At 43.7% G+C, this 23,946-nt stretch overlaps 1 protein-coding gene across 2 annotated transcripts in view; it reads left to right on the plus strand.

The window, feature by feature from the left end:
- LOC144720210 (leucine-rich repeat-containing G-protein coupled receptor 5-like) overlaps positions 1 to 23,946 on the plus strand; it is a 145,415-nt gene that overhangs the window by 81,515 nt on the left and 39,954 nt on the right. The window contains exons 5-6 of one of the 2 annotated variants that reach the window (XM_078596724.1): positions 1,792 to 2,007; positions 17,142 to 17,213. In XM_078596724.1, the coding sequence (XP_078452850.1) occupies positions 1,792 to 2,007; positions 17,142 to 17,213 (288 nt within the window). The remainder of the gene's footprint in view (positions 1 to 1,791; positions 2,008 to 17,141; positions 17,214 to 23,946) is intronic. The other variant, XM_078596725.1, reaches the window with a different exon arrangement.

Below are 23,946 nucleotides of genomic sequence, written 5' to 3' on the forward strand. Positions count from 1 at the left end.
CAACCAAATACTCTAAAAGTCTAAACCATTGCTTCTTAACTTTTACTGCACCTTGCAGCCCTTTGGTTCTCAATCGTAAAAAAAATGTATCATGTTAATAAGTACATAAGGGTTTGATTAAACAAAGTAGTTGTACTTACGTGCCCGTGCTTAATTTGTGTTTTCGATGATTTACCTTCTAAAAAAATTCTGACTACGCCTCGCACCCCCAGAAAGGGCATCTCACACTCCCAGGGGGTGCGTGTACCCCAGGTTAAGAACTACTGCTTTAAACGAACGGGAAGAACATGCACACTCAAAATATACATGCATCAGGGTCGGGATCGAACCCACGACCGCATGTATACCAGGCGAGGAAGTTAACATCTCGCCACCACGGTGCCCAATCATGCACGGGCTACTGGGATTGTAGCGCTACGCTGTTACAAATACACACACAGTCCCATAAAAATGTAACAAACGTATATATTTTATAAACCGTCGTTACGTGGGTGGCGGACGGTAGGCGCATTCTCTCAAAGAATGTGAGCTCGTGTGGTAGATATGCCAAAGGTTAATTCTGAGTAAGATTGGAGGCCGAAACGCTTCATTACTATTCAAGGCAGTCGGGGCCAGTGGGATCCCCAGATGCATAAAACCATTGGATGTGGATGTCAGTGCGGAGACGTTTAAAACCGAACGACAACATCCTACGGAATTTCTGATAACATGGATTATTTTCCAAATGTCTCAGACTTTTTACGAGATGTCAGAATGCATTAACTCGGGAAATTCATACAGGTAGCCGACTTATCGGAGAGAAGCATGCTGCGCCAGCCCTCAAAAGCCGGTTTCAGCGTGCCTGATTTCAATGTAAAACACGTCAGTGTGATCCGTATTACACGTATACTGAACGCACAGAGCTCACTGCACTGAATGCGTGGCTGGCAGCTCACGGCACATTAATGTCAGTGATATCATGTGCTAGCCCAACGTAAGGCTGCCTCATGTCAATGCGGTGGCTTATTTAAGGCTCACATCTGAATGTCGCCACTGTGAGCACATGTATGTATGTTTAACTTCTTTCCCACCGTACGTAGCCAACTATACTAATTGTCGGTAGGGAGGAAGAACAACAAGTTAACCACAAAAAAGCAGTTCGAAAAAAAAGTGATGTTTCAATCTAAATTTAAAGTGCATAGCTCCAGTGGATTCTTAATATCGGAAGGAAGAGCGTTCCAGACAGCCACAGAAGCACATCCGAACACGTGCGATGCAGTGACCACCTTTGTTCGACGGCTAGCTAAATGCCGTTGTGAGGATGACCGGAGTTCACGTGATGGTTTATGTTCCTTGACGAGATCAGCAAGGTATTGTGGTTCATTTATGGCAAGCACCATGCTTACTACCAGGTTTGACTCTGACGAGAAAACATTTGCACAGACACTTCATTTAATTCACTTCATGCATTTCCATTGGTTGCCAATTATAACATTGTGAACATTGAATTCCATATTAGCAATCAAACTATGAGCTCCTGATGTAGGCCCGGGAGAAGGTGTTCACAGGCACATTTGGCAAATTTACTCGAAAATGTACCCGGTTGAGTAAAACCACATTGCAACATCATCACCTACGGCGAACCTACTAGACTATGCTCATCCGTGAAAGAGAGCACCTTCAATGGTGGCAGCCTTTTCGCTATTTGGAATGGCACGGAAGATGCCAAAATTCGCAAACGATTAGAGTTGATTGTGAACGGAATCCCCCCCCCCTTCCCCCGTTTGACCTGGGATTGCCTTCCTCCTTCAGACGCCTGGACGCCAACCACCTGACGCGCTTGCCGGCGGGCAGCCTGCGTGGCGTGGCCAGCCTGCGCCACCTGTGGCTGGACGACAACGCGCTGACGGAGGTGCCCGTGGGCCCGCTCAACGAGCTGCCAGCCCTTCAGGCCCTCACGCTCGCCCTCAACCGCATCGCGCACATCCCCAACGGCGCCTTCCGCAACCTCTCCGGCCTCGTCGTGCTGTGAGTGGCGTCGCGTTGGTTCGCTCGCGCACACGCACGGTGACCGCACTCTTGCCAGCGGGCCCGTAGGTGCAAGGTTGTCTTCTCCCGCGTCGCCGTGAGCCAGGTTAGTTTTACGCCAACCGATGCTGTGTCGTCGCAGTGATAATTCTGCTCAGTACAAGAGGAACCACAGGCTCAGGCATCTGGTGCGTGCCCTTGGCTGAGAAGGCAAGGGTGCGACGCTAGCACGGTTGGCTACATGTGGTGCAAAAGAAGTTCAACATATATACTTCGATAGTTTAAATGGCGAAAGCTTCCCAGATTGTGTAATGTATGTATGCATGTTGAACTTCTTTCGCACCGTACGTAGCCAACCATACCATCTCATTGGCTCGTATTCAGAGCTTTTGCTTCAGTCGTTCCTCTCATGGTGTGAGGGTAAAGGTGCAGCCCTGAAATTGCTCGCTCATTCCACTGCTGTCAGAAGGATCTTCACAAGGGAGAGGTTAATTTTCTCCGATATCTTCAGAATCAGAATATATATTTACATTGGAAGAATCCTATGAGCTATGAAGCTATTTTTCCCAGATGTCTTGGAGGAGGTGGGAATACCCACCTTTTATCCCACCATATGCAACCTGCAGATCGATTGTGGTGCACTCTTTTATACTGTTGTGTGGACAGAGGCTGGCGTGGGGGGGGGGGGTTAAGTTAAACAGCTAAATATGTTACGATTGTTGCTAGAGCTTTGTATATGGGCATCAAGCCGGTTACTCGTGTTTTACAATTTCTTTTCACGTGGTTGTTGGTCATACAAAGCAAAAAAAACAAAAAACATGTTAACAACTGTAGTTTATTATAACTGTTTCCCATCTGTACGTATATTGGATTATGTGTTCACATTTTCCTTATTTTTTGAATTGCTTGTTAATAGTAATTTTTGTTTATTGGAAACGATTTGGCAGCTGTTTTTGTCCAAATTTCAGTTCAAATCGCCATTCCGCAAAAGTTGCATACTCGTTCACACGCAGTTATATTTTCCCACTATAAAACACAAATTCCTGAAACATGAAGTTAATGTAATTATACGCCACACATATTGATATTTATAATGCTAGTATTTATTCGTCATGGTGGCCTCAGAGTTGTTTCTGCACAATAAAATAAACAAGCGCTCGGAGTAAATACAGCAAATGGACGTAAAAAATGTATCTTGAAGCATCACACTCACGCTGCTTTGAGTGCAGCAGTGATGCGCGTAAACAAATCAACGGAGGTAACTGAATTAATCTTCAGCCAGGACGTCGTGTTTTGGACTCCACTCGGTGATCGCGTCCAAATCTAAAAAGTTTCACTGCCGTCGCTCTCCAACGTAATAAAATCGTTTAGTTTTAGTGGTGCATAATATAACGTTCAGTCTTATATAGCAGCGTTCATGCAAATTGCATCTCAGACTTGCTGAGGAACCACAGACAAGTTGGAAGATAGCCCGAGCTTTGCAGTCCTTAAAATATCTTCAGCCAATTAATGGATGGCTGTTTATATGTCACCATAATAACTTCATTTAAATGTAATTGCAGTAAGCTTTTTTAAATTATATTCTTGAATAAGCAACACTTTTGCTTATTTAAGTGTGAGCAAATGCTGCGATCGAGGTTTGATACGATATGTCTGATATTAAAACAACAACATAAACCATTTCCATGAACATCTATTTTTCCCATTATGGCATTTCCCAATGCCATAACTTGTCCTAAACTTGAAGAGGACGTGTAAACAACACAAACGCACATTCCCTGGATGTACCACTCTCACTCTATGTGCGTCTAGTAATGGCATTAAACTTGATTGAACGGCTGAACATGATTTCGTCAGGGTCAAATGTGAAAACAAACACTGTCTCCAAATGTGAGCAGACAGACACATTTCTACAGATCTATGGCAGGTAATTAATATCAACGAAAAAGACCAACATCAGCCTGATATACGTTCCAGGGGAACTCTAAAAGATGCCCTTTGAGGCTTACCTTCAATTATTCAAACACATGAAACCATCCCGTTCAATAAGTCATAAACTAATCCAATCATTTTAACCATCCTCCCTGGGACTGTAAAAGTCGTATATGGCCTTAAGCGACGCTGCTGTGGTGGAATGAAAGCGTACCCGAATCCTGGAAAATGCATAAATACGCGTGTGCTTGATAGTCATCTGTCACTTGTGCATTTACACACTTCTCTCGAGCTTTGGATCGAGAATTAATGAGGCCGGTTGGAAATCGCAGTGCTCCATGTGGTGGAGTATTTTTTTTTTCATTGCCTGCTTGTGAATTGGGACAGTGTTTGATTTGTCGCAGCAAGCCGGGAAGGCTGGAGGACGACAAAGAAGAATATAACAGCAGGACGAGTGGGGCTCCTAAAACCACTGCAGCAAAACTGATAAGATTTGCATCAATGCCATTTAGTCCAGTTTATTTATCTACTTCAATTCTTCTGCAACCTCCTAAGTGGCGATAAAATTTTATTGAACTTCATGTCTATTGAAATCCACGCAATATATATTCTGCGCACATAACGGATACACATATATGCAGCATGGTTGTAAACGTGCAGACTTTACGTGTGCATGCGTTACATGCTCGCTCGATACACATGTAGTGGGTTCTACGGAGGCACATAAAAAACGACATCATATGCACAAACGTAGTGTACATTTCTACACACTTAAATACTGAAAACATGTAAGTTAAAAAGAGACCAAACATTTATACACTTGACAATTCTTATTCACGTGCAAGCTGTGTGTATAAACAAACCAGTGGACTACAAACATTCAGAGTGACTGCTTGCTCGAATGAGCAATGAGACATCCTCGCAGCAGCTTTTGGCGAGCCATCGAACAAAGACGGCCACTACATCGCGCGCGTTCAGATGTGCTTCCGGTATTGGGAAGCCACTGGAGCTATGCACTTTTAAATCATCTAGATTGGCAAACTAATTTCTTTAGCACCGCTCTTCATGTTTCGTTTGTTGTCCCCTCTCCTTACCTCTACTTAGCACGGTTAGCTATGTACGGTTCGGAATAAGTTTGACACATACAGACAGTACTCATCTTCACTGATGCCTCGAGTCAGAGCTGAATATTCAACATTCCCATAGAAAGGACCGTATGGCAACAACTTCTGTATTCCCTCAATAGACTATTCATTTATCGACCCATGAAAGATTAAGGCAGCCGAGTAAATATCTTTAATCACAAATCCACCCATCTGGAAAATCCCATGACAGAGAAAGGTTCAGCCCAGCAATTCCTTGCTCACGCCACTGATGGCAAAAGGCCCTCCAAACGGTCGAGCATTGAATACAATTGTGTGATGTGTATATTTTATGCTTTTCTTGTTGAGCAAAACAAATACTTTAGGACGTATTTTTTAAATTTGTTTACATTTATATGCATTATCCAGTATTTAAAAACAATGGATTAGCACAGCACCATTGCAGGACCACGATTAGTTTATGCTCTCAAGTGCAGTTCTGGAACCTAATCAAGAGCATGGGCTCTGATATAACTGCTTTAAATTTCGCTCCACACATGCGGCCAATATAGCAATGGCAAGAAAGCCTTTAGTGTAGCAGCTCCAATGTAGTATGAAGCATCTGCTCTTCTTGATTGAACATGTATTACATATATTTTAGTTTGGCTACAGTTTGGTTTGGCTACACGGTGTGGAGGTTGGGCATGTTGCTCTCTGGGTCCAGATTTTGCTGTCGTCTAATCCCTCAGACTTTTCACTCATGATGATGTTATGAGGGTGGACGCTTTATTCACGTTTGTGCAGATTTTTTCACTCTTTCAGCAACTGAATGTGACCCGATGTTTATCCGTGCCCATAGCTACCCAAATATATCATGGGGCTACGTGAAAAAAAGTTTACTTTCAAGCATTCTGAACAAATCCCTGGCTTAACATCGCCCTGTCATTTTGAATAAATAATGCACAACATGTGAATAGGCTGCACTAACGGATGTTGTTTTGGGACCTAGACATTGGACTCAGAAATTATTGTTACTGGGTCTAAGACATGGCCAAGATATAGGCAACCAGTGCCAGGCCTCTCCATCTGCCTGTGCAAGCCATAATAGCAGCCATGTACTTACCATGGAAAGCCGCAATGCCTCAATGACTCTTTAGACTTTTAAGGAGGGTCCTGCATTTAAATTGTTAGCCAATTCTGTTTCAAGTATTTTTCATTTTGTGGATGTAAAATCGAGTGCATGTAAAATACCCGTAGATTGTATTATTATTAAAAGGATTTGTCATACTTTGTAGCTACTATTAGGTATCTATTCAAATGCCAATTTGAAAATCCGGTCATCAGAATTTTGTTTATACTTAATTCTCATCAGGCCCTGCGGTGTTAAAGTGCAGTATCTCACTCTGATCCACTATCTGTCTAGCCTATCTATGTATGTGCTATGAAGAAGGGCCACTGTGCGAAACATTACCTGTTATATACTTTGTTTTATATTCTATTTTATGGCAGCAGGAATCTCGACGAATGCGTTGATTTTTTCATATCCATGAGGCAGTGATGCTCAAAATTCTGCACACATGGTTCAAAAACCAACTCACCACCGGGCATTGCTCAGCCATCAAGATGGGAGTCTCACACACGTGATGAGTTTCGTGTAATCGTAGGCGTCTATGCACGCATCTACCCACTCATAATGTAGAAGTGAACTACAGAAAGCTGACCGGTGAGATTCGTTTAAGTGGAGGAACATTGTGGTTAAGCTCATAACATACAATTTATCTTGTCAGCATGCAAGGGTAGACAAAAATGCCACTGCACTAGCAGTTGCATGAGCAATGTTTGCATGGCTGACTTTTATTCTTTAAATGTTACTAGAATGCCATTGCTTTCTTAGCCTGAATGCTAATTCTTCAAAATAGCCTGAGGGCACTGGGAACCGAAAATCCATCTTCCGGACCATTAACTCTCTCCTCTTCAAATGCAGCCACCGCAATTATGCCAACAAGTGATAGGATTGCACGTTTGCCTCTTGTTGCCTTACTCTTTTATCAAAGCATAAAAAAGTAACTCAGGCTTAGCAATGGTAAACAACGAATTTATCTGAGTTTCTTTTATATACATAGTGATTACTACACCATAAAGTGCATAGGCTCTCTTGCAGAGGTCGCAACCGGGTACCCGATACCCGTACCCTACCCGATACCCGGCTACCCATACCCGGCCGGGTACCGGTACGGGTACCCATTTGCGACCCTGGTGCGGCCGGGTACGGGTACGGGTAGACCGTGAGTCACTGGTGAGTAACTGTTTGTCACTCATTTCCCAACGTCTTGTCTCTTCTCACAATTCAAGTTCCTAGAATCAACCCACCCGCGCCTGCAACATGGCTTCATCCCAGAGGTCGCAATCAGGTACCCGATACCCGTACCCTACCCGTACCCGGCCGTGTACGGGTAGGATACGGGTACGGCCGGGTACGGGTACGGGTACCCGTTTGCGACCCTGGTGCGGCCGGGTACGGGTAAGGAATCAAAACCCGTTTGCGACCTCTGCTCTCTTGTCATCGTTTTAGTTAAGCTACCTGTACACGTTTTAATATGATAGTAATATTACATAGTGTTTGAAATTTTTGCACTGTAAACACCAACTCATGCGCTTCATACTGCTGGCAAATTATAATTGCAACTATCATCAAAACTTATCTCAATGGAGTCACTGTGCATAGTAAGGAAATTATCCCAGAGGCATGAAAGGAATTTCAATTCCTCACTACTTTCGTTTCTCAGTCCGCTTGTCTTGGTGAGGGTCACGGCGGCAGCATGTTGAGTAGGGCAGTCCAAACCTCCCTTTCCTTGGCGACAGACTGTATCTCTTCCTGGAGAGTTCCCAGGCATTCCCAGGCATTCCCAGGCCAGCTGAGCAACATAGTCCTGCCAGTGTGTCCTGGGCCGGCCCCGGGGTCTTCGCCCAGTGGGACATGCGGCCCGGTAGAGTTCCAAAGGAATCTATGAGGGGGCATCCTTACCAAGTGCCCAAACCACCTCAACTGGCTCCTCTCGATCCAGAGGAGCAGCGGCTCGACTCTGCGGCTCTCCTGGATTACCGAGCTCCTCACCCGATCACGGAGAGTGAGCCCGGCAACCCTGCGGGGAAACCTCATTTCGGGCCCTTGTACCCGCGATCCCATCCTTTCATTCATTACTCAAAGCTCATGGCCATAGGTGAGGGTGGGAATGTAGATCGACCTGTAAACCGAGAGCTTTGTTCAAGAACTGAGCTCCCGCTTCACTACCACGGAATGGTACAGCGCCCACAAAACTGTGCACGCCGCACCGATTTACCAGCTAATCTTACCATCACTCGTGAGAGATACCTCGAGGTACATAAACTCCTCCACTAAGGGCAGCTGTATCCCCCTCACCTGGAGAGAACAATCCACGATCTGCCGGGAGTGAACCATGACCTCAGATCCTCATCCCAGCCACTTTACACTCGGCATCAAACTGTTCAAGTGCATGCTGGAGATCACAGACTGATGAGGCACAGAGGATAACGTCACCTGCAAAAACAAGTGACACCACCTCCATGCCCTCTTCCTAGATACTGTCCATACCTAGGCTGCGCATTGAAATTCTGTCCATGAAAATCACAAACACGAGTGGAGACAAGACACACCCTTGGCGGAGTTCAACACCCACAGTAAACGACTTTGATTTAACACCAAGAATATAGACACAGCTCTCACTCCGGGAATCGAGGGACCGGATAGCGCACAAATGTGGCACCGGTACATCATACTCCAGCAGCACCTCCCACAAGACATTGTGGGGAACACGGTCATATGCTTTATCCACGTCTACAAAGCAGAGGTAGACTGGAGAAGCATACTCCCATGACCCCTCAAATATCTGTCAGAGAGAAAAGAGCTGGTCCATTGTTCCATGCCCATTACGGAAACCACATTGTTCCTCCTGAATCAAAGCCTCCTCTCCAGCACCCTGGCATCGGCTTTACCTGGGACGCTGAGGAGTGTGATTCCTCGATAGTTGGCGCACACCCTCTGGTCCCCTTTTTTAAAAATTGGAACCACGACCACAGTTTGCCAATCCAGAGGTACTGTACCGACCTTCCATGCAACATTGAAGAGGCAAATTAACTACGACACTCCTACACTGTCCAGCGCTTTCAACAACTCTGGGCGAATCTTGTCCACTCCAGCAGCTTGTCCGCTATGAAGGCCCTCAACCGCCTTAGTAACCTCAGCAGCTGTGATGTATCTAACCCCCCCCCCCCCAGCTATTTCCAGGGCTGCCTCCTGAGAGGAGGGCATGTCCACCGGGTTGAGGAGCTCCTCCAAGTGTTACTTCCACCTCTCGACTGTCTCCTTAGTTGAGGTCAATATTACACCACTCTTACTGAAAACAGCCTGGGCCTCTTAAAACCACTACAACTAATCTGATAAGCTTTGCATCAATGCCATATAGTCCAGTTTATTTATATACTTCAATTATCCTGCACCCTCCTAAGCGGTGATAATATTTAATTGAACTTCATTGCTATTGAAATCCACACTATATATTCTGCGCACATAATGGATACATATATATGCGGCATGGTTATAAACACGCAGACCCCTCCTAAGGCGTCGGATGGTTTGCCAGAGCATCTTTGAGGCTGCCCGGTAGTCCCTCTTCATGAACTCTCTAAACTCCTCCCATGCCCGGACTTTTACTTCAGCGACTGCTGCAGCTGCTGCCCTCTTGGTAAGCCGGTACCGCTTAAATCGAGTCGGGTGGCCTTTTTCCGAGCATTGCTCGGAAAGCCTCCTTCTTCAACTGTCTACCGACTCCATAGTCTTACTATGGAGTAGTAATTAGCCTGCACCCACCTACAGCACGCTGTTGACCACTACCCCCACCGTCTCCAAGAAGGACTAATACTCTGAACTGCTTTTTACGTGCATAAGCACAGACAACAGTCAGAGTTTTCCTTTTTGAGACCCGAAGTCTCATTGAGGCGACCCTTTAATCTACTGCGAAAAACTCTAACTGAACAGCACCTATCCAGGAGCTTGTGAGTATCCGCAAACCTGCCCAGGGCCTCTCACCAGGGGTTACTCCGGAATAGGAGAGAGACCATCCCCGATCGAGAAGTTTGGTTCCAGCACCAATGTTGTGTGTGGAGGTGACACGGACTATATCTAGTCGGTACCTTTCCACCTCCTCCACTAGCACTGGCTCCTTCCCCTCCAGTGACGTGACATTCCACATCCCAATAGCTAGTGTCCATCTCCAAGGTCCAGTTCATCTGAGACCATCCCTCTCCCTGCCATACTGACATCGCACACCCGCCCCACACCCTTTGCCCTGCGGATGGTGGGCCCACAGGACGGTGCCACGTAGCCATTTCAGGCTGGGCCCGACCCGTTACGTGGGTTACCCGAGCAACAGGCAGTTGCTTGCGTACACCACCCCCAGGCCTGGCTCCAGGGGTATCCCTTGTCCGGGCGAGGTTCTCAGATTTTTGTATTTCTTAACCATTCATGAGGGCCTTTTTACCGTTATTTGTCTGGAATCTCCCCCCTCAGACCTGTTCCCCAAGGGTGACCCTACCAGCAGTACAGGACTCCAGGTGACATAGCTCTGAGGGTCATTGGAACACACAAACCCCTCCACCACGATAATGTTACAATCTATTGGTGGGGCATTCCTCACTACGGATTCTGCTATTGTAACTTTGATTACTCTTGACTGTTGCTGATATTTACTTTGCAGCGTGTGCCTATAACGCACAGCTGAATGTGACACGAGTGTGGTGAGCACTCTGAGAATCATCTTTCCAATGACGAGGAATCTCTCAACACCAGTATTTAAATCACATAGCATTGAATAGGACTAGGCCTTAAATGCTTTCATGCAAATAATTAAGCAACCTAGGTAATAAGGAAATAGATACAGCTCTGTGTACATTGTATTATTAATAACATTGACATGCACCGACATCAGCTGCTCTCTACTTTTTACTTCAAGAAGGTCTCCCCGTGTAGACACAACTTCCTCTCATTCAGCACGGCCGTATTTATGACTTCATTCCCTTATCTTACTCACAAAATGTACCACGGCGGCAATGCCTTCCATTGTGTTTCCCTTGTAGGCAGCCACTGAGTCATAATGTTGGTTACAACACTTGTCACATTTTGATTACATAGCACACCCAGGTACATTGGCTAGTTTAGTGCACACAATGGTACTATTCATGATGAATGCCTGAAATATGTTTCTTGTTCTTTTTTGTGAAATCTTGTGCAATGCAGTATTGCTGACCGACTCCCACTAATAAATAATACATAATCTGTGCCCTCCAGCATCCATCCAACCGCACAAACCTCCACTCAACTTGGTCCCCAATACATTTTGATGTCTGACGTTAGATTCCTTGAGCTTATTTAGCAATCTAAGTTGTGTTGGTGAAAATCAGCCGTTTTATTAATTCACTCACCGTCAATGTTACTGTTTGATATGGAGCAAGTCTCTGTTGTTCAATATTACATCAGCCTCTTATTTATTTAAGAAATAAATAATCAAATTATTTTGCAGAGTTTCAAGTTCATCAAGATAGTGTGGTGGATTATATGAATTTGGATGAAAAAATAGGCTTCACTGTACAGCATTAGCGATAAACGGCATGGGTTTATTCAGTCTGTTTTCCAGCCAAAAATTGCCCTAAGGGTTGGCTCAACTGCAGGTTTAACAAGTTATTCACTTATTGAATCTACGGCAGCTTCCCTCCAAGAGAGTAGAATATGTACATAAATACAATGGAACCACTGTGACATAGGGGCTAGCATACTGGACTCACAAGCCAGAAGGACAAGGAGCTTAACACATTGATTAAGGTCTTTTGGGAGAGGTTGTGGGTAGTTTGGATTACATTTCCTTGCAGATGGCATGGATCGAGATGTTCTAAGGCTAAGTCACGCTTTACTTTACGACAAGCGATCCATATACTGCTCGTAAACCTATTCAAATCTGGGTAGGAAAAGATAACTCCTGAAAAATATATATAAATTTTTAATTCATTGATCAATGTAACCAGCAAGGAAAAGTACAAAAAAACGGAGGTGCTTTCATGAGTGATCACTGTGCAGTCACTATGTGCAGAGAAGTCCTTGTTTACATGCGCCACGGTGGTGAGATATTAACTCCCTCACCTGGTATGCAGGACGTCGTCGGTTCGATGCCAACTCTGACGCCTGTATATTTGGAATTTACATATCTCTCTCCCTGGGGTCGCGTGGATTTTCCTCTCCGGATCTGCCGGTTTTTCCCTCCACATTTGTGATAGCCAGGTCGCTTCTGAAAGAAAGCACCCACGGCAGCAGCCATGATGTACAATCGTGATCCCCAGACAGCCGCCAGATGCTGCAGAAACGTCGACAACAAGCACGTCCCCAATATCGGTGGCACTGGGGAAGCCACCTGCCAGTCGTCAGCTTGGCTGTCGAGAGCAAGGTGACATTTTCCAATGCGTGCCATTTGAAAACAAAGAGTTTGTTCCAGGAAATTCATTCTCGAGTTGTAATGTGACGGTCACGTTTAATATATTGCCTAGCAGCTATGCTCAGGAAGGTAAAAATATATAAATTGCCCACCCAACGAGCACCATCAGGAATAACATTAAAGTATAATTTTGTTTGTCTGGGAAAACCACAGCATGGATTACTTGAGCTGGGTGCAAGTCATTATAATCCAGATAAATGGAGCTCTGAAGATGACGCCTATAATAACCTGCTGTCTCTGACCCAAGACAGGATGTCATCACGAAGTGCAACTTCATATCGCTTGTTGTGAGAGAGCCCCAGGCAAAGCTATAATGTCAGATGCACCCTGCAAACACTGCGACATATAATGAGCCCGAGTTCATCATACTTATCGGCCAATGATCACCATGCCTCTGTGGCAACAACACTGAGCACTAAATCCAGCAAGCCTCGCCACATGAAGGCTGCTTGATCTGCTATTGAGTGAGCCAGATCAGTACTTTTTTGTCAAAAAGCTGCAGGTAGTGTTACTTTCTGCAGAGACTACAAATGTAAACATGTTCTTTATGTATACAGGGTAGCACAAAGGTCAAGACACGTAGGGTTATGATCATCCTTATTTTAACAGATCGCAGAATTGCCTTCTTTATCGTACGTAAAATGAATTGAACTCGTTCGTCTTGAGACAATTTCCATTCCAGTTTAAAATGTCATTTGAAAAGGAAGAAGAATAAAAAATAGATATTAATAATGATAAGAGATCAAATATGAACTTAAAGAATAACCAATTAAAATGTTTTAATGCTAGTGTTAAAATACATGCAATAACCATATGTGCCCGGACTTTGGGACCACTCTGTATATATGTGTATAAACACGATTAGAGCCCGTTGACAGCAAAAAGTATATTTTTCAAAAGATACAAGAGGCACGCCATCTGGTGTAAAGTGTAGTGTGTAACACAATTATTATTAATAATAATAATCGGCCATCATGCGCTTACTTGTGCCATTGCCCAAATATAAAAATTTGAATTCCCGAGTCTCCATAAAACAAGGAAACCACTGTGAGTGTTCATCTGTTTACATGAGGACTTATGATTGTATAATTACATGTGTCGAGCAGGTCATTCAAACAAACTTAATGAAAAGTTTAATAACAAACATTTGAACAACGAATTTGTTACCTAACGTGTTTTATTTTTAAGTTCACATGTTGTACAGGGGTATTTAATTTTTTTTGCATTTTCATTGGCTTTAACGTTGTGTTTTTTTCTTTAAGTCGGCCAAAAAGTCTCAATAATATGCGTGCACGTTGTCTTGCCCTGGCAGCTACGGAACAGGGTGTTGTTTTTTCCATAAGAAGGCTCTCGCCCACTGCTCAGCATGAATCTCTTATTCTCACCACGCAATCATCTCGCACGCACTCGCCATCCCCACATCACCATTGACTCCTAGCCATCTGAGAGCGCATTCCTTACCCTCACGCCTCTGTCCCTGCGATATTTCTCCTGTGATGTCTGGAAGCTATTGTGTCCTTTTGTTCAAGTGCAGACAAGCACATGCTTCATTTTGTATTTGTTTTTAGGCATGACGCTGTATCCCAACAGTGTGCCAGCACTGTTATGTGTCTGAGTGGGAAGCACACTATGAGCATTACACATCATTCCTGAATATTAACACAACACAAATGCATGTCATCGAGAACCTCTGAAGACATCGTCAACCTGTCTGCCTAAAATGTTACACCCCGAGGAAATAAAAATGCTGCAGGTTTCTGAATATGATCAGTTTTAAATGTCAGCAGACCTTTGTGGAAGGGATGGCCCATTTTATTTTGTAAACGGCTGAAGGTTAACATACACCATTTGTAAATGAATGGTAATCAGCTTGGAGTGACTTTGAATAGGCTCGCAATTGCCATTCACGTCTGACCTGTATAAAAAATGTACACCAATTATGACTCAATATTCTGTCAAGACCTAGTTAATAGTGCATTCATTCAACACAATTAAGTAACGTGTTACCCTGTCCTTTTATTATTTTAACGGAAAGTCATCATTCCCCCATCATCCCAGTGGGCTTAAGTAGCCACCAGCAAGGTTCACGGTTGTGCATACAGCCCCATCTGCGTTCTGACCGTCGGCAAATATGCACGTTAATCAAATTTCTTGATAAACACCCCGCCCAATCTGAGTTTGGTGAATACATGTGAATTCACACGTATGTATGATTGTATGTTTGTATGTTGAACTTATTTCGCGCCATACGTAGACAACCAAGCTCATTGGATGAGCACGGGAAGGACAAAATACAAAAAACATGTCGCCTCTGCATACACAGACGTAGTGGTGAGATGTTAACTACCTCGCCTGGTATACAGGAGGTCGTGGGTTCGATCCCGACTCCGACGCCTGTATATATATGTAGTGTGCATGTCTCTCCCTGTGGTAGCATGAATTGTTCTCTGGGTCCTCCGGATTTTCCCTCCACATTTAGAAACACGCGCTTAGAGTATTTGGCTGCTATAAATTTCCGCAGGGCAAGCCACTTCGTTGAGCTGTCATTTTTGGCCAGCTCGCTTCTCAAAGAGAGCTCTACAGCTCAGTTGGCCTTACCTGGTAAAAGTAAAAATAAAAGCTTTAGTTTATAGTTTTAGAAACTCCCCCTGCCCTTCCCCCACCATTGTGACCTACGATTACTGCAATCTTCTGCCTCCAGTCAACATATCTCACTCGTCGAGGCAATGCTGGTCTGTGTCATACGTGACATAATTGTAGGGGTGGTATTTTTTGAATGGATATTACGAAGCTTTTAAGACACTTCATCTAACCTCTTCAAATGCCTTTACTGACATGCCAATAGACATTATAAATGCATTTATAACTCGCATTATGTTTACAACTTGGTGAGTACATGGGGGAAGGGTGGAGGGTTATTTCGAGGACACGTGTCAAGGGGCAGAGTGAACTGCTAATGTGGTACGCTTTGTTGAGATTTCTCACAAATGTGAAATTGTAAATACATCTGCGTTCCATGTTCTTTCTTTAAAAAACGTTGGCGATCATGGCCATTCTTCCATTTAGCTCCATCTATGATATCACTCAAGAAACTTTGCATTAGTTCAACATACGTACATACATTAGATGGTTGCATCCAATTGTTCGATTTGCTTTTGTAACTTAATGTGCTGCCTTCCCCACCTTCTTTAGCCGATAATTTTCCCAGTCAACACATTATATTCAGTCTCTTGTTCTGTCATCACGTCCAAGAAGTATAGCTCACCTTTTCCCCATGTATATGAATGGTGAATAGTTATTCACGTGTACTGAAGTTCCTTTTAGCTAAATGGGATATCATATGATGGTATAGGACAGGGCAGCATGGAGAAAGTTGACAAGGGCAGCGGACCAGACGAGTGGGACAAAATGCGTGGAAGAAGAAGGATATAATATGATGATACCCTAACGCGAGTGAAATAAACATTGTGTTTCCCAAAATGAGTGACTATTATTATATTGGGGAAAACCATTTAATACACATTTTCTAGAGCCCATCAAAACAGTTCACGTAATCCAATTGTCATGTTAGAGGAAATGGATACATTGTTGCTTTTTTACTTACTTCGTTTTTCCACCCCTGACCTTTTTACCCAGCATGCCACTGAATTGGCTTCGGGTAAAAATGAAACCATCCGACGACAATAATTCTCAGTTTTCCCCGCACTGTAACAATATTTCATGCCTGTAACCTCTCATAAGTACATACTTGGCGAGTTGAGCGAGTGTTTGGAACGATGGCAGATCTGCGTCACTGGCATTTCCATTGCCGTGATGTCAGAAGAGATGGGTGCTTATTAAATGCACACTTTGGCCAGTCCACGCTGCTGGCACACTGAATTGTCTCAATGCGAGCGCTCTCGTGGCAGCGGCCCTGACTATGATTGCGTTTGAGGGCCCCCCCCTTTTTACCAGCTTGGAAGCATCTCCTACCCCCCTCCCCTTCATTTGTCTCAAAGCAAACCCCGAGGTCTGCAGTATTTCTCTCAAATGCTACGTTGCGCACGTTATCGCCGCACGTAAACAGAACAGTAGGGAGAATTCATTCGTCTTCATCGTGCTTGGGAAAGTCGAGCGTGATTAATATTACGCATTTCTTTTCTTGATTAATTTCAAGGGGCTCGGCGCAGCCTCCAATGTTTTTGCCAAAACTCGGCGCTGGCGCAGTGGAAGGTAGGCGGCGTTGGCATCGCGCGCCACCTCTGCCCTCCTGCCTGCCGTGGGAGGACCCTTCGCGGCAGATTAAAAGCAACAACAACAAAGGGGGGGCTAATAAATGAAAAGGCATGAACTAATGGGCGATTTGTCGCTCGTTTAATAGGTCAGAGGGAGACAAAGTTTCTCGCGTGCCCTGGCTGATCGACGTGGTGCAGGCCTGCGTCACAGTGGGGGGTGCGGTGGTGGAGTGGGAGGCTGAGAAGGGTGAGCTTGGGAGGTTAGGAACTCTGCTTCATTTTTCAGGCTAATGTGGAGCTGTTTGCTAACCAGTGGTCCCCCTGTGCCCTCCCACCCCTTACTCCAGGCACCTGCACAATAACCAGATCCAGAGCCTTGGTGATCGCTGCTTCAATGGCCTGCACAACCTTGAGACTCTGTGAGTGCGCTTTATAATTAACTTTTTATCGTATACACCCCGTATTTCTGGGTAATGACGCGGCGCTTAAATGCCAAGAGCCTGTTATATTCCAGGACATAATTCTGCCTGATACTACTCTCAGGCCTGGCTTCTTCATCATGTTGTAACATAAGTATGCCGTAACCCAAGGACAATGGTACGGCTGCTGCGCTCAGTACTTGACATTTGGACAGCATTTACTCATATATCATGCCACCATACGACCCTATGCCCATCCAGGTATAAGGCTATTAGTTCAGCCAGCGAATGAGTGTGTGCTTTAAAGTCATACTGTGAGTCGAATACATCTGGAACATAACACCAGTGATTTAACTTACCCTGCAGATGGCATTCATAATGGAATCTGAACCGTGGCATACTTTTGAGACATTTAACAAAGGGGCACACAAAGGACGTTGCGCTTGCTTTTGTATGGAGCCGTCGACTCTGCCTTGATTTAACTCCTTTCAATCCTTGACAAGTTTAACGGCCGATGGCAATATTCATTATTGCGCTATTAAAATTAATGCACAGCCAATGTAACAGCAACTGATTCAACGAAGAAACGTGATCATTTTAAATCGGGCCAGTAAGTAACGTGGTTAATTCTAAGACGGAGTTGGCGATTGTCAACAGTAAGATACGTATACAGTCTTCCCTGTTATTTTCCTTCCCCCGCACCTCCGATTAGCACGGTAGACTACATTTGGTGTGATACAAGTTCAATATATGTACGTTATTCAAGGACTTGCTACGCGCGATTTTCGATTCCTGGGAATCGCATCTGGAACCTCTACACGACTGCATCGAGAGAGCGAGATAAACTGATGAGATAAAGTGATGAGATAATTGTCATGTATTTCATCGTTTATTAATGTATTTATCGAAGTTAATTTTCGGAGCCCAATTGTCATTATCTGCAAAATGCGCTATTCTCGAGCATCTCCGGAACATATCCCTCGCGAATAGCGAGGTACTACTCAATGTCGAAATATGGGGCTAATGATAATGTAGACATTTTGTTTTAAAACGTGGCACACACGTGCAACTTGTTTTTGGTTTAGGTGTCACGCCCATCACGATGCTCATGGTAACATTTGAAAGTTTCACACCCGACTTGAGCGGCTACAGTAATTCCCGTCCAGAGATGAAACCGCGAGGTCAGATGCAAGGGCTCAAAGTGAATTCAAAACTGGTTGTGTGAATACACACGGCACCTTGGATCATTCGGCTTTGAGTCATATTCCTATACAGAGCAGATTATTTGGATTCATGTGACTGCTTCTCAAAACACGGCACGCAGAAGGTGCATATCAGAGCTCGGGAAAGAGGGGGGGGAGTGGTAGTGTAGCGGTTCTGTCAGTTTCCACCATCGAAGTGGAAGCTGACAGAACTCTAACATTTCTGGATATTCTGCTAGGACGGGGTAGAAATGGTAAAATAACACAGTGTTTATCGGAAGAAAACGCATACTGACGCCTATCTGAATGCAGTCACACCATCACCCCGCACAGAAATCTTCTCTTATCAAGACGCTCATTCATTGAGCTAAGAAAATGTCAGATGGTGACAATCTGAGAAGTGAAATTCAACATGTTAAAGAAGCGCTGCAAAGGCATGGTTACAATGATGCACAAATCAACAGAGCATTGAATACCAAAACCAAATCAAATAACAAGAGCATTGAAACTGCCCAAGTAATTAAAACAAGCAAAATACCGTACATTGCGGGAGTAACTGATAAACTAGCCAGATGTTTGGAAAAACAAAACATCCGAGTCAGATTTGACAATATAAAATACTAAATTTTATATCTGGTACAAACGATGTATTACCGAAGCTATCAACAGAAGATGTGTACAGGATTAACTGCACGTGTGGCAAATGCTATGTTGGGCAAACAGGACGAATGATCAGCACGAGACTAAAATAACATCAGAGAAATATTAAATTCTCCCAAATACAACTGTCAGCACAGAACACGCGTGCCAACAAGGACACTCAATTGATTTCGATAATGTTGAAGTTTTGTTGAGAACTATCTACTACTGGCCAAGACTAATTAGAGAATCTATCGAAATTCAAATAAATCAAAACAACTTTAACCGTTCGGATAGCTACGGTCTTAGTGCTGCGTGGAAGCTAATCATCAAATAATACATGAATTAAATGCATGCCAACGAAGGGCAACGTACTTCAATAGGGATTACCGTTGGTAGGGCTATTTTAAAAACACAATAGACAGGAAGGACAAGTTCAAAGGGCTCGCATAATGCACATGCATAATGTACATTGCCTCAGTAATCCCCCCCTCCACATTGTGCAAGAGCGCAGAAGGGTTGTCAACACATCGACGCCTCTATATAAGGAACTAAACAGTAAGACTTCTCCACAAATCTGGCTGTTGCCTGATGAAGCTAGTTGTAAGTACTGGCGAAACGTCGTACTCAGTTCGTAAATGTTGTGGCTTGGCTCTCCAATACACCGGTGTGCTGTACTAGTGATGAATCGGCATGTTCTGTTTACGTGACAACCCTTACTAGTTGGCTGTGTCGGGTGGTGGGGGGTTTTAACGACACATTTATATATTTACGCAATCTAACCCAAAAACCTCTATTATGGATGATATTGGTCGCGAAAGTCTACGTGTTAAACGAACTGATTTTAAATGTATAATTTCCATATAATTTGCATTACTTATACGCAATCGACTTTAAAATCCAAGATTCTGTGCTCGTATTTTAAGCAGAAGAATCCCTTTCAAGAATCAATGGTTACAATATAAAACAGAAACGTACTTTAGTTTTGACGATGCAAACCAAAAAAAAAACACAAAATAAGCAGACTGTAACGAACAATAACAGTAGACCCACGTTCAACGTTCACAATTTCGTGAACGGACCGCATATTTTTTCATGCAACTCAGAGGAGGTGCAAGACCCAGCTCCGAGTCAGTTGACAGTTTGCTGGAACAGGTGCGCTTTTAAAGTAGTCGGTTATTGGACGGCTACATAATATGAAGGGGAATGGAGTCCCAGACGGCGGGAGCATTTCACGAAGAATCGACGGTCAGTACGGGGCCATCATTTGGGGGGGGGGGGGGGGACGATCAGCAGATCAAGAGACGTACTGTGCAGTGAACGGCATTGTGGGAGATACAGAAAAGCAATGGCACCGACTTTAGGACCCGGCTCAGGAACCCGGCTCAGGAAGCTCTTTCACGCGAGAGTTGAGCGCTTCGTTGACACCTAATGATATTGGTTGTAACATCTAGCGAAACATCTTCTTGGTTCTTTCTGTAAAGTCACGTAGAATGGAAATAATAAAATAATTCTCACGACGTTTCGGCCACAACGCAAGCAGCCGTCCTCAGGTGGATAGCGGGTCTGTCGAGAAGACACAGTCTGAATGACAAGCCCCAGGCTTGGAGCGACTATTTCGTCCCTCCATCCCAGCTTAAATAGTCGCTCCAAGCCTGGGGCTTGTCATTCAGACTCTGTCTTCTCGACAGACCCGCTATCCACTTGAGGACGGCTGCTTGCGTTGTGGCCGAAACGTCGTGAGAATTATTTTATTATGTTTTATTTTTATCATTTTATTATTTCCATTCTACGTGACTTTACCGAAAGAACCAAGAAGATGAATCCCCGCAGTCACGAAAGCGAACCATCGTACACAAAACCCTTAAAATGTTGCCCACTTTTCAACAATTCTGGTTTTTAATTTTAAAAAAATCACTTGGAATTTTTGTCCAATTGACAACTTGATTCGATTGGCTCTGTCGGGTGCTGGAAGGTTCTCGTGAAAATGTTTCATCATGCCTACACAATGCAAACCAAAATAAGCCAATTATTAATTTCGCAACCACGTTGTCCTCATTCCAGGACGATATGCAGATGTTTGTTGTGCCGAACTCAAAGGCTCTAATATACACGCCTTTGAAATTCCACTTTTGACACAATTAGCAATTATTTCAGAGAAAACAACGCATATATATTTTAAGGTAGGACATAAAATCGTACATTCTTAAATCTAATACTTGGCATGTAATTCGAATGTTTCCCTACATCTGTTTCACATTATAGCGTTTACATGTTTAGGTTTTCACAGTCTTGCTCGAATTAAACGACCAATGGGTGTGTTTCCATGAAAATGACAGGTAAATTTCGATATGAGATTGTTATAAGCCACTTAAACAATTATTCGACGAAAAAATATCATACAAACAAAAGTATGCACATGGAGGATGACATGACAGTTCCACGATGCCATGCTGTACATAGTTTGACATTAAAAGTAATCAACTATCAGCATTTAAATGTATATCCATGCATTTAAAGTGTTTATCACTTCTGTTCTCTCCGTGGTCGGGTGGATTTTATCTGGGTCCGCTGGTTTTTCCCTCCACATTTAGACTCAACATGGCTGCGATACGTTTTCTACGTGATAAACTACTTCGTTAAGCTATCATTTGTGGCCAGGTCGCTTCTGACAAAGAGCTAGATAGCTCAGTGGGCCTTACTTGGTAAAATAAAAAAAAACGCTTGAAATAGTTTAATATTTATTTAGTTGATTTGCTTACTTCGCTCACATAGTTAAGATGGACAAATGGATTTTTTTCTCAACCTTCTTATTTTTGGCAACATCACCGGGACAAGGACTAGAGAGGATGTGTGAGAGAGAAAAAAATGGCCCGGCAACATCAAAGAAGATTGGTCTGGAACTGGGACTTGCACTCCCAGAAGCAGACGGGGCTTTCGCCAGACAACAGCTGGAATGTGGCCACGAGTGGGCTGCCAGCACATGCCGACCCTGTCGGTGTCACCTAGGCATAGAGTCGTGTACACCGAAAGTACACATGTTGTTCTATTTCAGTTTTAGTAAATAATTTATATTCTGATTGTCTTAGAGTACAACACGATTGCAACTTCAGAATACCGTACCGTAAAAATGTCAGTAAAATTGCGTTGGTTGAAATGGCGTTACACTGCAGCGTATTTACTTCATATTATTTGGGTATTTGGTATTTACTTAATTCAAAAGGAACAGGCAAATGGACAGGAGACAGAATCAGAATCTGTATTCATCTGCTGAGCTCTAAAGGAATTTGATGAGCTATGAAGCTCTTTTTCACAGGTGTCAGAAAGTTACAACAGCAAGAAATAATACAAGAGCAAGACGGAAATATATTTAACATATGGAAGTACAAATTGCGAGCGTACATCAATTCCTGCATATTTTTCAAGACCAAAATACAAGCGTGTGCAAGGCAACAAAACAACGACAGTCCAAGACCACACCAGGTCTATCTCAGTCGATGTGGCTCTGAAGGCACACAACCCCCCATCGCGGACACAGCACTCCTCCAAATGAGGTTGTGTCACGTGCACTGAATGAAAACTTCTTTAAGATGCGCAAAACAGTGGTCAATTTGCTTCACATCTCATATCGCAGTTCAGGGATGTGCCCGGCTGTTACCTGTGCTCCCAAAAGGTCCAGAGTGGATATCCCCTTGAGCCTCATCCTCGGCGCGTGCGACACAGGAGAGGGGCAGCTCGCGCGGCGAATGAACGACCAGGTCCTACGCTGCACCGCGAGAAGGAACCCCTTGTTTTTAATAGGGGACCAACTTCTTGTGACAGATATTGAAGAATGGGTATAGTCTGCGTATTTGTTACTTGTATTCTCCATTACTGAAGGACCCATTTCAAACAAACAGGATCATTGCTAATCAACATCATTTAAACCATCATGCAAACTCTGAACATCCTCGCTTTGGCTTTTGGCGAGCCATTGAACAAAGGCAGTCACTGCATCGCGTGCTTTCAGATGCGCTTCTGTGGCTGTCTGGAATGCTCTTCTGTCTAATATTAGGAAGCCACTGAAGCTACGCACTTTTCAATCTAGATTGAAAACTGATTTCTATAGACCTGCTTTTTGTCTTTAGCTTTTTATCCTTCCCCTGCACCTCCGATTAGCACGGTTGGCTACTTATGGTATGAAAGTAGTACAATATACATGCATACATCTGGCAGTTCAACAGCATTGGTTGAAGCAAGTCAGACCCTGCTGATGAGCCATTGCATGTTGAAATTAGCCAAGAGTTGTATTTTGTTGAGCCAATTATGCTGAATTGATGCATTCCCAAGAGACCCAGTGGCTGATAGGATGTACAAAAATATATTCTTACTATTCACTTGGAGGGACAGATCTGCAAGGAATATTATCCGCTTACTTTGATACTTATGGAGAACCGAATTACACATATTTTAAATTTGAATAAGGTGTTAGACAGGTTTCAATTATCGGTCATGCGTTTTGTAGGAAGACACAACATTTGGACATTTTGTAATGACTAATTTACCTGCTGTGAGATTGTTCAAGTTTACTGCTGTTATCGAGTTGAAGGTTTGTTTCTTATAACCTAGATTGAAAATATGATGCTAAAGAACCTGTTATAAAATTCACAAGCATAGGTAGTGTAACAAATAAACTATTCAAACTTAATTTGTAGCTTTCGTGACTGCAGGAATTACCGAAAGAACCAAAAAAATAAACTATTGTACATTGGTACTCATATACATGCCGCAGTTACCCCTTGAAATGTATATGTTTATGCTGCATGGAAAGTGTTACTTTTCTGTTCGCCTGGATAAACGTTCATTAAGCATGCACCTTGCTGTAGCCACGGTTTCCTTTGCAAAAGAGCCAA

This window comes from Lampetra planeri, chromosome 8 (genome assembly GCF_965212315.1).
Source record: "Lampetra planeri chromosome 8, kcLamPlan1.2.h2, whole genome shotgun sequence".
Classification (NCBI taxonomy): Eukaryota; Metazoa; Chordata; class Hyperoartia; order Petromyzontiformes; family Petromyzontidae; genus Lampetra; species Lampetra planeri.